The 14,932-nt window shown below is 48.3% G+C and overlaps 1 protein-coding gene across 3 annotated transcripts in view; it reads left to right on the top strand.

Moving 5' to 3' along the window:
- Nucleotides 1–1,109: 1,109 nt before the first annotated feature.
- SAAL1 (serum amyloid A like 1) overlaps nt 1,110–14,932 on the top strand; it is a 67,828-nt gene continuing 54,005 nt past the window's right edge. Inside the window, exon 1 of one of the 3 annotated variants that reach the window (XM_073658200.1) lies at nt 1,110–1,131. Coding sequence is in view for 1 of the 3 variants with exons in the window: in XM_073658202.1 (XP_073514303.1) it covers nt 8,935–8,938 (4 nt within the window). In the remaining 2 variants the exon portion in view is untranslated. Of the gene's footprint in view, nt 1,132–8,832; nt 8,946–14,932 lie in introns of those variants that run through there. The other 2 variants (XM_073658202.1, XM_073658203.1) reach the window with 2 other exon arrangements.

Here is a 14,932-nt window from a genome sequence, read left to right as displayed (position 1 = left end):
AGGGCAGGACAGGACTGCCGTAGCAGTGAGCAAAAGGGTCAGAGCGGAGCAAGGCTGCCGGAGCAGTGAGCAAAAGGGTCAGAGCGGAGCAAGGCTGCGGAGCAGTGAGCAAGGAGTCAGAGCAGGCTAGAACCGCCGGAGCGGTAAGCAAAGGAGTCAGAGCAGACTAGAACCGCCGGAGCGGTAAGCAAAGGAGTCAGAGCAGGCTAGAACCGCCGGAGCGGTGAGCAAAGGAGTCAGAGCAGGCTAGAACCGCCGGAGCGGTGAGCAAAGGAGTCAGAGCAGGCTAGGCTGAGTAGGGGGGACAGGGCTCTGTTCACACGGAACAGACAGGAAGGGAAAGGCAGAGCCAGACACCCACAGGGTACTAGCAGAGAAGTAGCGAGTGGACCACAAACTCACAAACGGGAGTACAGAGACAACAAGCAGGAGTTAGGTACGAGTTCAGACTCTGCAGAAAAAGGAAGGGAACGGACATAGAGGCAAAACAGGTAAAGGATAGGAGAGAGTTCAGACTGGAACTGAGTGTACGGAGGAGACCGACACTGCAGCGGAATACAGGAGCGGGTCTGGGAATACGGCCCCCAGAGAGGCAGGACGAACAGGCAAGGAGCGAGTTCAGACAGGACAGACAAGATACAGGAGCGGGTCTAGGTAATCGGCCCCTAGAAGGCGGGAGGAACAGGCTAGGAGCGTGTTCAGACAGGTCAGACAAGATACAGGAACGGGTCTAGGTAATCGGCCCCTAGAAGGCAGGAGGAACAGGCTAGGAGCGTGTTCAGACAGGCCTGGAAATACAGCCTCCAGGATAGGCAGACAAGAGAACACAGAACGGGACCTGGCACCTTCAGAGTGCAAGCACACACTGAATGAAACACTATGCTCAGGCAGGAATAGATGGGAGCAGCTGAGCTATATACCAGGTGACAGACAGCAATAGGCTGAGGACGCACAAGGGGTGTGACCCACAGCAGGTACAAAAAGCAGGAAGTGATCGGGCGCCGCCCTTAAGCAGCAGAAACAGACACAAACAGACAGCATGGAGGGAAGCCAGAGAGACATTCTGGACAGGAGATCAAGTGCGCGCTCTTGCACAGTGGGAGATGGACCACCATGCAAGGACGCCGCCAGGTATGTTACAGTACCCCCCCCTTACGCCCCCTCTTCTTCAGGCCTGCCAGAATCTTCCGCAGGGAATTCGAGGACCAGTCGTTCACTTCAAGGAGATCACTTCCACTGTCCACAGGAAAAACTGATCTCATCTGGTTAGCTAGGATGCTACCTCCTATCCAGCCATCCTCAGCAACAGACAAAACGGGTGGAGTACCAGGAACAGCACACAAGGAAGTCTCTCTCCACATATTTTCAGGTGGCACCCCAGAGGGTACAGGAGACAACTGGAAGTCCTTCACCGGGTTGGAGGGGGACAGAGACTTGGGGGTAATCTCTGCTTCGAGGTACATCTTGTCAAGCTCACAGGAAGAAATAGACGGGTTATCAGGTACATAATGAGGAAAAGTCACTGTCTCTTTGTTATCTGGTGGTACCCCGGAGGATTCAGGAAACAACTGGAGGTCCTCCGCCGGGTCAGAAGAGTGCAGAGGCTCAGAGAAAAGATCTGCTTCAGAGTACACTAGGTCGGACTCACTGGACGAAGCAGGCGAGGTATCGGGTACCGAGTATAGGAAAGTCTCTGTCCATTCACCACCAGGTGGCACCCCGAAGGGTTCTGGAGACAACTGGCGGTCCTCCGCCTGGTCAGAAGGGTGTAGAGACTCACGGGTAACCTCTGCTTCAGAGTACACTAGGTTGGACTCACTGGATGAAGCGAGCGAGGTATCAGGTACAGAGTAAAGGAGAGTCTCTGTCCTTTCGCTACCAGGTAGCACCCCGAAGAGTTCTGGAGACAACTGGAGGTCCTCCGCCTGGTCGGAGGGGTGTAGAGACTCGGGAGTAACCTCTGCTTCGGAGTACACTAGGTTGGACTCACTGGACGAAGCGAGCGAGGTATCAGGTATAGAGTATAGGAGAGTCTCTGTCCTTTCGCTACCAGGTAGCACCCCGAAGGGTTCTGGAGACAACTGGAGGTCCTCCGCCTGGTCGGAGGGGTGTAGAGACTCGGGGGTAACTACCACTTTGGGGTACCGATTGTCAGGCTCACAGGACGAAGCGGACAAAGTATCGAGTACCGAGTGTAGAGAAGTCTCTCTCCATTTGTCATCGAGTGGTATCCCGGAGGATTCAGGAGGCAACAGGGGGTCCTCCGCCAGGTAGTAGAGGTGCACAGACTCAGAGGTAACCACAGCTTTGGAGCATCCTTGGACATGCACACCGGTTAAAGTGGGTGAAGCATCTGATGCCGGGTGCAGGAAGTTCTCCTGTGTGGAGTCTGGATGGGCAGAAGTCTCTTCGGGCAGGAGAACCGGAGCACTACCCACGCACATTACCCGTTGGGGCTTCTCCGGGATACAGGGAGATGAAGCTTCAGTAGGGACTTCAAGGTTGGGGTCAGGAGGTCTCAGGGAGGACAGACCCTGGCGTGACGGCTTGCCTCTACGTCTAGCACGTCTGGACTGCCTCTTGAGGTTGGGAGATGTATTCTGGAAAGCGTAGTCACCCTGTGAAGATTCTGGGTGGACAGTAGTCTCATTGGGCTGGAGGACTATTGCGCTACCCACACACATTACCCATCGGGGCTGCTCCGGGATATTGGGAGGTGAAGCTTCAGCAGGAGCCTCCGGGTTAGGATCATCGAAGACCATTAGAAAGGCCACCAGGAAGGCCATTAGGTCCAGGAGGATCGGATCCTGTGTTTCATATAGGGGGTTGATCCATTCCAAGGCATCACCCGCCAGGTAAGACATAATGAATGCCACCTTAACCCGATCGGTGGGAAAACATAGAGGGTAGAACTTGAAGTGTAGCATGCATTGCTCCACAAATGCACGACTTTGTCTTGGATCCCCATAGTAACGTGGCGGATCCGCAAGAACGAGAGCAGATAGATCCATCTGGACGGGTGCGTAATTCGCCTGGAACTCAGCTGAGAAAAAAAAAAATAAAAATTTTATTTATTTATTTTTAATGCATGTATTCGCTGGAAAACTTCTCAGAGAGCGAAGGCCGTGGGGCTCAACGGGAACCATGGCCTGAGCATGCTGTTATGCACACGCCCGGACTGACTGGCGTGTGCGGGTGTTGTGGTTCCACTGGACCATGAACCGGAGAGTGCCTGGAGGGGCGTGACTAAGTATCTGGCCGATCCGACCAAGATGGCACGACGGCATACGACGCCAGTGCACCAGGGAGAAACCGGGCAGAGGGACCAGGTGCTACTCCAGGTCAAACTCCGGACACGGGGGTTGACCCACACAGGGATTACTGGAACAGGCTGGTTAGGCTGGCGCACAGACTGGAGGGTATAGGCAGGCACGACTGGTATGCAGGCAGGCGGGTAAAGGCAAGCGCAGCTAGAGTGCAGACAGGGAGGCACTAGCAGGTAGGAACACAGGCGGGATAGGACCCAGTACACACTGGGACTCAGGAACAATACAGGCAGAGGGGTACAGGCAAGCACAGCTAGAGTGCAGACAGGGAGGCACTAGCAGGTAGGAACACAGGCGGGATAGGACCCAGTACACACTGGGACTCAGGAACAGGCAGGTTAGGCTGGCACAGACTGGTGGATGTAAGCAAACACGGCAGGTATGCAGATGGGTGGATACAGGCGAGTATGCAGGCAGGGAGGTACTGGCCGAAAGGACGGGCTGGAGCACAGAAAGGTTAAGACCCAGTACAGACTGGGTCACAGAACCGCAGATGCGGTAGACAACCACAGCAGAGAGGGAACGCCCGAAGCGGTGGGCAAGAACAGAGCAGGACGGGGCTGCAGGAGCAGCGAGCACAAGCAGGGCAGGACAGGACTGCCGGAGCAGCGGGCAGAAGCAGGGCAGGACAGGACTGCTGGAGCAGCGGGCAGAAGCAGGGCAGGACAGGACTGCCGGAGCAGCGGGCAGAAGCAGAGCAGGACAGGACTGCCGGAGCAGCGGGCAGAAGCAGGGCAGGACAGGACTGCCGGAGCAGCGGGCAGAAGCAGGGCAGGACAGGACTGCCGGAGCAGCGGGCAGAAGCAGGGCAGGACAGGACTGCCGGAGCAGTGAGCAAAAGGGTCAGAGCGGAGCAAGGCTGCCGGAGCAGTGAGCAAAAGGGTCAGAGCGGAGCAAGGCTGCGGAGCAGTGAGCAAGGAGTCAGAGCAGGCTAGAACCGCCGGAGCGGTAAGCAAAGGAGTCAGAGCAGACTAGAACCGCCGGAGCGGTGAGCAAAGGAGTCAGAGCAGCCTAGAACCGCCGGAGCGGTGAGCAAAGGAGTCAGAGCAGGCTAGAACCGCCGGAGCGGTGAGCAAAGGAGTCAGAGCAGGCTAGGCTGAGTAGGGGGGACAGGGCTCTGTTCACACGGAACAGACAGGAAGGGAAAGGCAGAGCCAGACACCCACAGGGTACTAGCAGAGAAGTAGCGAGTGGACCACAAACTCACAAACGGGAGTACAGAGACAACAAGCAGGAGTTAGGTACGAGTTCAGACTCTGCAGAAAAAGGAAGGGAACGGACATAGAGGCAAAACAGGTAAAAGATAGGAGAGAGTTCAGACTGGAACTGAGTGTACGGAGGAGACAGACACTGCAGCGGAATACAGGAGCGGGTCTGGGAATACGGCCCCCAGAGAGGCAGGACGAACAGGCAAGGAGCGAGTTCAGACAGGACAGACAAGATACAGGAGCGGGTCTAGGTAATCGGCCCCTAGAAGGCGGGAGGAACAGGCTAGGAGCGTGTTCAGACAGGTCAGACAAGATACAGGAACGGGTCTAGGTAATCGGCCCCTAGAAGGCAGGAGGAACAGGCTAGGAGCGTGTTCAGACAGGCCTGGAAATACAGCCTCCAGGATAGGCAGACAAGAGAACACAGAACGGGACCTGGCACCTTCAGAGTGCAAGCACACACTGAATGAAACACTATGCTCAGGCAGGAATAGATGGGAGCAGCTGAGCTATATACCAGGTGACAGACAGCAATAGGCTGAGGACGCACAAGGGGTGTGACCCACAGCAGGTACAAAAAGCAGGAAGTGATCGGGCGCCGCCCTTAAGCAGCAGAAACAGACACAAACAGACAGCATGGAGGGAAGCCAGAGAGACATTCTGGACTGGAGATCAAGTGCGCGCTCTTGCACAGTGGGAGATGGACCACCATGCAAGGACGTCGCCAGGTATGTTACACTCACAATGTCCTTTTTTTGAGGATTTAGCATTTCTGTGAATCACTAACCTAATATTTAGTTGTAGACCCACAGTTTTTTAGAACTGCTTCACATCTATGTTGCATAGAGTTAACCAACTTCTGTCCCCTGTCAGCTGTTATTCCTGCCCAGGATGCTTTCACTACATACCATAATTGTTTGCCATTTGTTGGCTTTGCCTCAGAAACAGCATTTTTGATGTCACCCCACAAGTGTTCTATCGGATTAAGGTCCTGGGATTGGGCTGGCCACTCCATAACCTCGATTTTGTTGGACTAGAACCAAGATTTGGTTTGTTTACTGGTGTGTTTAGGGTCGTTGTCTGGTTGAAACACCCATTTCAAGGGCATAGTCTCTTCAGCGTAAGGCAACATGACCTCATCAAGTATTTTAATATATGCAAACTGGTCCATGATCCCTGGGTATGCGGTAAATAAGTCTGGCACCATAGTAAGAGAAACATGACCATATCATGATGCTTGCACCACCATGCTTCACTGTCTTCAGAGTGTACTGTGGCTTGAATGCAGAGTTTGGAGGTCGCCTGATGAACTGTCTGCGGCCCTTGGACCCAAAAAGAACAATTTTACTTTCATCAGTCCACAAAATGTTTCTCCATTTCTCTTTCGGCCAGTTGATGTGTTTGGCAAATTGTATCCGCTTCAGTACATGTTTTGTTTGTTTTTTAACAGTGGGACTTTGTGGGGACTTCTTGCTAACAGATTAGCTTCACACAGGCGTCTTCTAACTGTCACAGTACTCACAGGTAACTGGAGACTGTCTGTGATCATCCTGGAGCTGATCATTGGCTGACCCTTTGCCATTCTGGTTACATCCATTCGAATGGTAGTCTTGAGTTTTCTTCCACATCTCTCTGGTTTTGCTTTCCATTTTAAAGCACTGGAGATCATTTTAGCTGACCAGCCGATCATTGTCTGCACTTCTTTATAAGTTTTACCCTCTCCAATCAACTTTTTAATCAAAGTATACTGTTCTTCTGAACAATGTTTCGACTGACCCATATTTCTTAGGCTTTCAAGGAGAAATGCATGTACAACATGTGCTGGCTTCACCCTTAAGTAAGGGCCACCTGATTCACACCTGTTTCTTCTCAGAATGATTGACCTCGCTAATGGACCTCCACACTGCTATTATTTTGTACACACCCCCAACCAATTAATTATTCAAATACACAGACTCAAAAACCTGCAGATCATGAATGCCGAGTCTGGTGGTTTTCTTCGGGTATGTGCACACGGTGCGGATTTACTGCGGTTTTGACTCTGCAGAATTTCTGCACCATTTCCGCACCTAATATGTAAATTAGGTTACTTGCGGTTTTTACATGCAGTTTTGTCGCATGTGGTTTTTGATGCGGTTTTCATCCCTTCATGTTGAAATTAGAGAATAGTTTTTTTTTAAACAAACTTTATTGATCATCATGTAGCGGTTTTGTGTGCGTTTCTGCTGCGGAAACTCACACAAACACACATGCAGTTTTACGCATGCGGATTTTCCTCATCTAATGCAAGTCTGTGGAGAAAATCAACATGCGTTTCTGCAAGACAAATTGACATGCTGCGGATCTGAAAAACGCACCTCAGGTCAGTTTCCGCAGGTGCACAAAAACGCATAGTGGGCATGGGATTTCTTGAAATCCCATCCACTATGCTGTAACATCTGACTGCTGCGGTTTTGACGCAGCATAAAAACACAGCGTCAAAACCACAGCAAATCTGCACCGTGTGCACATACCCTTAGAATCTACTGCTCCAACTGGTAAATTGTTTGCCATGTGGTAATATAATTTATACCAATAACAGTGATTAATCTGGTTAGTCATATTGGACTGCTATTATTTTGAACACTACTGTAAGTGCTGGACCTGGGGAGGGTAAGTTAAGCTCAGTTGTTTTTTTTTGTCTCGCCTGGAGACAGAGCGTTTCTGAAACCAGAAAATGCCTTAAAAATCCCCATTTCTGTCACATGTTACCGTTACATATGTGATTATAAAGTCCAGGTGCCAAAAGGTACAGGGTGCCTACGGGATGCCTCCACATTGCTACTGGAACCAAACACTTCATTATAACCAGAAAACGGCCTGCGACTTCAAGTGATCGCCGCATCCGTAAAAGTCCGAATATCAAACTAGAAGTTTACGTTTAAGTATTGAAAAGAATGAAAATACTGACAAAAAGGAATTGCATTTTTTTGTTGTCGATCGCCCTCTCACCACCGGATAAAATGTAATAAAAAGGTATGAAAAAATTGGTATCAATAACAACTACATTTTGGTGCTCAAAAAGCAACCCCTAATCAACTCCATTGCCGAAAAAATGTACACATCTCAGAAAATGGCAACAAAACCGTTTTCTTTTTCGTATTTACAAAGTTCTGAATTTCAGTTCAGTCTTGACATATTCATAGTCAGTCACTTTATCAGGTAATTCTTGCCACCCCTAAAAACACATGCAGAATTGATTTTTTTTCACCATTTCACTGCACTTGGATATTCCCCCCCCCTCTTTCAGCAGATTATACGGTAAAATGAATGGTGTCATTCACAACGCCAACACTTCCCACAAATACACAACAAGCCCTCGTACAGTTACGATGATCAAAAAATTGAAAAGTGAAGAGACTGTGCTCTTATTATTGACCGAGATCCTAATTTTATAGGAAAATGCATTTGGGGCAGATTCGGCAAAACGGTCTGAAATTAAGGCCACGTTCACACGTTGAGTATTTGGTCAGTATTTTACATCAGTATTTATAAGCCAAAACTAGGAGTGGGTGAAAAATACAAAAGTGGTGACGTGTTTCTATTATACTTTTCCCCTGATTGTTCCACTCCTGGTTTTTGCTTACAAATACTGATGTAAAATACTGACCAAATACTGAACGTGTGAACATGGCCTAAAACTTTTTTTTTTTGCCCATAACAACCAATCATAGCTTAGCTTTCATTTTACCATCGCAACCAATCATAGCTTAGCTTTCATTTTACCATCGCAACCAATCATAGCTTAGCTTTCATTTTACCATAGCAACCAATCAAAACTCCGCTTTCGATTGATCACAGAAACCAATCAGAGCTTAGCTTTCATTTTACCACAGATACCAATCAGAGATGTGTTTTCAGTTTACCACAGCAACCAATCAGAGCTTGGCTTTGATTTTACCATCTATGCATAAAACATGAAAGCTGATTTCTGATTGGTGTTGCTGTGGGCAACAATGACAGTTTTATTTCAGACAACTTAGATAAATGCGGCCCGTTGTGTTTTAAACATAACAAGAACTTGTATATAAAAAAAAAATAAATTCTCCATTATCCCACCCTTCGATCTATTTTATCTTTGGTGTAAATGAGATTCTGTCTGAAGTCCTGAATCCATAGTGTGGGATATGTGACTTCTTACAGATTTATCAATTGGAGGTGAGGTTTTGTAATGTTCACATCACATCAACTCCCCAAAATAAGAGATCAGACTAAAGTTAGCGAGAAGTCAAACGTGTAAAGTGTAAGGTATTTTATCCCTCGCAGGCTTCTGTAGTTGGTCAGGTGACCAGTAGAGGCTTTCAAGGGTTGCGTCACGAGACTGGGCGGGGCTTCTCGTGACGTCGGCGACGGGGAGCAGGATGGGTGAGTGGTGAGTGGCTGCTCGGAGCCGCGGATGGTTCTCAGCGAGGAGGGAAATTGAAACTGCCGGCGGCCACAGCAGGGGAGTCCCGGTGTGCGCCGCCCGCCTGGCCTTCTCTGACGCTCCGTATTAGTGTCCGTGTTGTCAGAGGACCGTTACTAATAACGCTCCTGTGGTGAATAGTATGTGCCCCCACCACTAGTGTCAGAGCTTGACGCTGTGTGGGCGCTCCTGACTGTGGGGGGCGCTGTGTCTTCTGTGCCCCTCAGTGTTGCTATTAGTGACATCCTGAGTCCCAGACCTCTCTGGATACCAGTACTGGTAGTGATAGAACTTCCCCTTTAATTAAAGGAATTTTCCATAGACCTGTGATTCTGTAGTGGGAGGAGCTGTGGGCGAGGCTTATTCTCTCCCCCTGTAGAGCCACAGCAACAGAAGCGGAAAAGGTTATAGATTACACCAAAGCTCATCTTCCAAATGCATGAAAATTGCGGCAGGAGCGACATTCACTGTAGTTTCCACCCTTGAGTGGTGTAGTGCGCAGTGCTGATGTGCGACGTCCTGGGCCGGCGGAGGATTGTATTCCTGCCCTGCGTCTCCTGATTAATCAGATTCCTCTTACTCCAGCGTGTAATACAATTCTCAATAAATGGCCCCACTGGGTAGAAACTTTTTCCGTGTACAACGTCTTGAACAGATGGCTGGATACGATTCGGCCTGGAGGATGCAATGCCGCCACATCTCAGTGCAGAAGGCCGAAGATATAGAAATGATTATAATCTTGTCATTCCCCATAGAGGGGGCTGGTGTTATAGACGTGATTGTTATTATTATAGTTGCCTCTTTCACATATTGATGCTGACAGATAATAGTAGTTATTCTTACACGACCAGTGACGTGTGGGCGCAGTGGGACGGGGAAATAAGGTTGACGCGGTGCACAGTACGTCATTGAATAAAGCGCCGCCTTCAATGTGGATGAGAGCTGTGCCATACCTCAGTGTCCAACGTGGACTGCTCCCTATGCTAGGTACTGGCCGCATATAATAATAATAATAATAGTTTTTATTTTTATAGCGCCAACATATTCCGCAGCACTTTACAAATTTTAGGGGGGACATATACAGACAATACAGAATAAGCATATCTCATGTCGAAAGGAGTGAGGGCCCTGCTCGCGAGCTTACAGTCTATGAAGAAATGGGGGAGACACAAAAGGTAGAATGTACATATATTGTATAATGCAGCCTTGATATACTGAATAGGATAAATAATAATACATGGACTGGTCGCCAGCCAGTATGTGTGCAGTCCTGACAGAGGCTATTATGTGCATGGTTGGTATGAACCCGAAGTTGAAGAAGATTTTAATATGGGGGAAAACTGGGACGGACAGAGTGTGTTTAGGCGATACGCCAGTCTAAAGAAATGTGTTTTTAGGGTTCGCTTGAAACTGTGGGTATTGGGAATTAATCGAACTGTCCTGGGTAGTACATTCCAAAGAATTGGCGCAACACGCGAGAAATCTTGGAGACGGGAGTGGGAAGTTCGGATTATGGAGGATTTTAGTTTTAAGTCATTTGCAGAACGGAGGGCACGGCTAGGGTGGTAGACTGAGACAAGGGAGGAGATGTAGGGGGGTACTGAAGCATGGAGCGCTTTGTGGGTAAGCGTGATAAGTTTAAATTGAATTCTATATTGGATGGGTAACCAATGCAATGACTGACACAGGGAAGAGGCATCGGTGTAGCGGTTTGCGAGGAATATGATCCTGGCTGCTGCGTTAAGGACGGATTGGAGAGAGAAGAGTTTAGTAAGAGGGAGACCGATTAGTAGAGCGTTGCAATAGTCAAGACGAGAATGAATAAGAGCTACAGTAAGAGTTTTTGCTGAGTCAAAGGTGAGAAAAGTCCTGATTCTTGAGATGTTTTTGAGGTGTAAATGACATGAACGAGCGAGTGATTTGATGTGAGGAGTGAAGGAAAGATCTGAATCAAAAATGACCCCAAGACAGCGGGCTTGTTGCTGGGGAGTAATGGTTGAGCCACAAACGGAAATGGCAATATCGGGCACAGGTAGGTTCGTGGAGGGAGGAAAGACGAGTAGTTCAGTTTTTGACAGATTCAGTTTTAGGCAGAGGGAGGACATGATGTTAGACACAGCAGAAAGACAATCACTGGTCTTTTGTAGTAATGCAGGGGTGATGTCCGGAGCAGAGGTGTATAGTTGGGTGTCATCAGCATAGAGATAGTACTGGAAACCGAATCTGCTGATTGTCCAATAGGAGCGGTGTATAAGGAGAAAAGAAGGGGGCCTAGGACTGATCCTTGAGGAAACCCGACAGTAAGGGGAAGGAGAGAGGAGGAGGAGCCGGCGAAAGACACAGAGAAGGAGCGGTCAGAGAGATAGGAGGAGAACCAGGAGAGAACAGTGTCCTTGATGCCAATAGTGCGGCGCATAGTGAGGAGGAGCTGGTGATCCACAGTGTCGAATGCTGCAGAGAGATCCAGGAGAATCAGCAGGGAGTAGTGACCATTAGATTTAGCTTTTAGTAAATCATTAGAGATTTTAGTGAGGGCAGTTTCAGTAGAATGTAAAGAGCGGAAACCAGATTGTAAAGGGTCAAGAAGAGAGTTTTCTGAGAGATAGCGGATTAGACGGGAATGGACCAGGCGTTCCAGGAGTTTAGAGATAAAGGGAAGATTGGAAACAGGTCTGTAGTTGGGCGTGCAGTTCTGGTCGAGGGATGGTTTTTTAAGTAATGGTTGTATGCTGGCGTGTTTAAAAGAAGAGGGAAAGATACCAGATGAGAGGGAAAGGTTGAAAATTTTAGTTAGGTGAGTGGTGACAGCTGGAGCAAGGGACTGAAGGAGATGTGAGGGAATAGGGTCACTGGTGCAGGTTGTAGGGCGAGAAGATGCAAGGAGCCTGATCACTTCATCTTCCGTGACTGGTTCGAAGTCAGAAAGTGAGCAAGATACAATGTGGCGGGGGAGAGCATGCATAACATTTGGGGATTGGGAGAAAATTTCCTGTCGGATATGGTCAATTTTTTCTTTGAGATAATTTGCCAGATCGTCAGCGCTGAGGTCGGTGGTCGGGGCCTGTGTTGTTTGATTGAGGAGAGAATGAAACGTGTCAAAGAGTCGTTTAGGATTATTGGAAAGTGAGATTATGAGGTTGTTAAAGTAGGTTTGTTTGGAGAGGTGAAGCGCAGAGTTATGTTTTCAGCATAAATTTATAGTGGAGGAAATCTTCGGGCAGATTTGATTTTCTCCACAGCCGTTCAGCGCACCTGGAGTACCTCTGGAGAAGACGTGTTTGAGGCGTGTGTCAGGGTTGTCGCCGTCTATGCTGAATTTTTCTTTGTGTAGGAGGTGCGGCTTCATCCAGGGCGCATAGCATTATTTTGTTATAATGCTTCAATGCAGAGTCGGGACATGAGAGGGAGGAGATTGGGGCCAATGATGATTGCAACCTTTTTATAAATTTCTGGGTGTTAATGGCGCATAAATTTCTATAAGTGTGGACGGTGGGAGTGTCTTGAGTAGAGTCACAGTTCTTGACAGAGAATGAAAGAAGATTATGGTCAGACGGTGGAAGGGGAGAGTTAGTAAAGTCATGTACTGAGCAAAGCCGGGAGAAGATCAGGTCCAATGTGTTCCCGTCTTCACGTGTAGGAGAATTAGCAAGCTGTGAAAGGCCGAAGGAGGAGGTTAGTGATAAAAGATGCGTGGCAGATGGGGACAGAGGATCACCAATTGGGATGTTAAAGTCTCCCATGATTATCGTGGGGATGTCGCAGGATAGAAAATTTGGAAGCCAGGCAGCAAAGTGATCCAGGAATTGACGGGGGGGACCTGGAGGGCGATAGACAACCGCCACTCGCAGGGAGAAGGGCCGGTAGAGTCTGACTGTGTGGGCCTCAAAAGAAGGGAAGATAAGGGAGGGTACAGGGGGATAACCTGAAAAGTACATTTTGTTGAAAGAAGCAGACCAACACCTCCACCTGATCTGTTGTCAGGTCTCGGAGTATGAGAGAAGTGTAGGCCACCATAGGAGAGAGCTGCAGCGGCGGTGGTGTCCGACTGCTGGATCCAGGTTTCAGTGAGAGCCTGAAGGTTGAGGGAATTAGAGAGGAAAAAGTCATGGATGTAAGAGAGTTTATTACATGCTGAGCGTGCATTCCAAAGGGCACAGTTGAATGAGACAGAAGATATGCAGGGAATATTAATGAGATTAGCAGGGTTTCTGAATGTAACAGGGAAAGAGTTAGTGTTATTATTACTGGAGGGTCCTGGGTTGGGAGAAATGTCACCTGCGACTAATAGAAGGAAGATACAGAGAGTGAGCAGATGATTGAGTGATTTGTGAGAGCGTTTCCTGCGTTGTATTGTGGGAATGAATGGATCTGCGTGGTATAACATTGTGAAGAGAGCATGACAACTGTACATAGGAGAAGAGAGGAGTGAGGGATTAATATGGATGAAGTGTGCCGCATTTGTGGGAGAACGATGAATGTGGATGATTGTAGCAACCAGAGTATAAATGGCACAAATACAAATGGTGAATAATGTTTGCCAAAAACATGACCTGGAAGCAAGTTTGTTTGTTTGTCTTGCATGTCTTACCTGTCTCCTGCCCTGTCCAACTGCCATTTTCTAACTGCCAGGGCACTTTGATAAATTATGGCACTTCGATAAAGTATGCATAAATGCTATATGCATAAATGCCCCCGCATAAATCTCCTCTGATTAAAAAGTGGAGCCACACAAGTGCTGGCTGACTGCGTTCTTTGCGTTCGCTTATTGTGCTGGCTGACTGCGTTCTTTGTGTTTGCTTATTGTGCTGGCTGACTGCGTTCTTTGCGTTTGCTTATTGTGCTGGCTGACTGCGTTCTTTGCATTTACTTATTGTGCTGGCTGACTGCGTTCTTTGCGTTTGCTTATTGTGCTGGCTGACTGCTTTCTGTGCGTTCGCTTATTGTGCTGGCTGACTGCGTTCTGTGCGTTCGCTTATTGTGCTGGCTGACTGCGTTTTTTGCGTTCGCTTATTGTGCTGGCTGACTGCGTTTTTTGCGTTCGCTTATTGTGCTGGCTGACTGCGTTTTTTGTGTTCGCTTATTGTGCTGGCTGACTGCGTTTTTTGTGTTCGCTTATTGTGCTGGCTGACTGCGTTTTTTGTGTTCGCTTATTGTGCTGGCTGACTGCGTTTTTTGTGTTCGCTTATTGTGCTGGCTGACTGCTTTCTTTGTGTTCTCTTATAGTGCTGGATGACTGGCTTCACTGTGACAATGATTTCATCAGCTCCACCTCTCTGCTAAGCAATGGCTGTGTCAAGGTAGAACACAGCCAGTACTTAGAGGAGGGGGCAGCTGCAATCTTAGATTTCGAGCTCCGGCGCACACTTCAACACTGCTCCAACCGGCTCTCCACTTTCCCCGTACGGAAATCTGGTCAGAGCAGTGCTGAAGTGTCCTGTTTAACACCTATGTTCTAGTCCAATTGTCCCTTATAGAAACATTAGGTCCAAAACGTGTTGTAATTGTGACATTATTCTTATCCACAATCAAAAATAATTTTTCTTCACTGTCCTCAGCTCTGTTTCCCCCGATTACTGAGCTGATGTCAGTGTAACACTGACTATTGACTCATATCTGTGCAGCGTCCTCTGCAGAGCTCTGCAACTATAATGGAAGGATCGGGCCATCGGCTGCAGTGATCCTACTATACGCTCTGCTATAGTTATGTCTGTGTTCACACTATGCACTGACTTTGTAATCTAGACACCTTAACCCTATGGGTTTTCTTTGTTTTTTTTTTCATGTTAACCCTTTTTTTTTTCTTTTTCCCACTGCCGCTTACATATCTGTGACCCAGCATTTAATCATTCGCCTGCTCATTTTGCTGTTCAGTGGAGGGTTTGTTACTGTCTCGTCTTATACTTGGCAGCACTGATGCATTGTATCACAGTACTGTAAATATCTTAGGAATTACA

Source organism: Phyllobates terribilis, unplaced genomic scaffold (genome assembly GCF_046119375.1).
Source record: "Phyllobates terribilis strain yellow unplaced genomic scaffold, ASM4611937v1 Scaffold_13__5_contigs__length_258822181, whole genome shotgun sequence".
Classification (NCBI taxonomy): Eukaryota; Metazoa; Chordata; class Amphibia; order Anura; family Dendrobatidae; genus Phyllobates; species Phyllobates terribilis.
The sequence above is the reverse complement of the archived record's forward strand: the minus strand, read 5'-3'. Positions and strand labels throughout refer to the sequence as shown.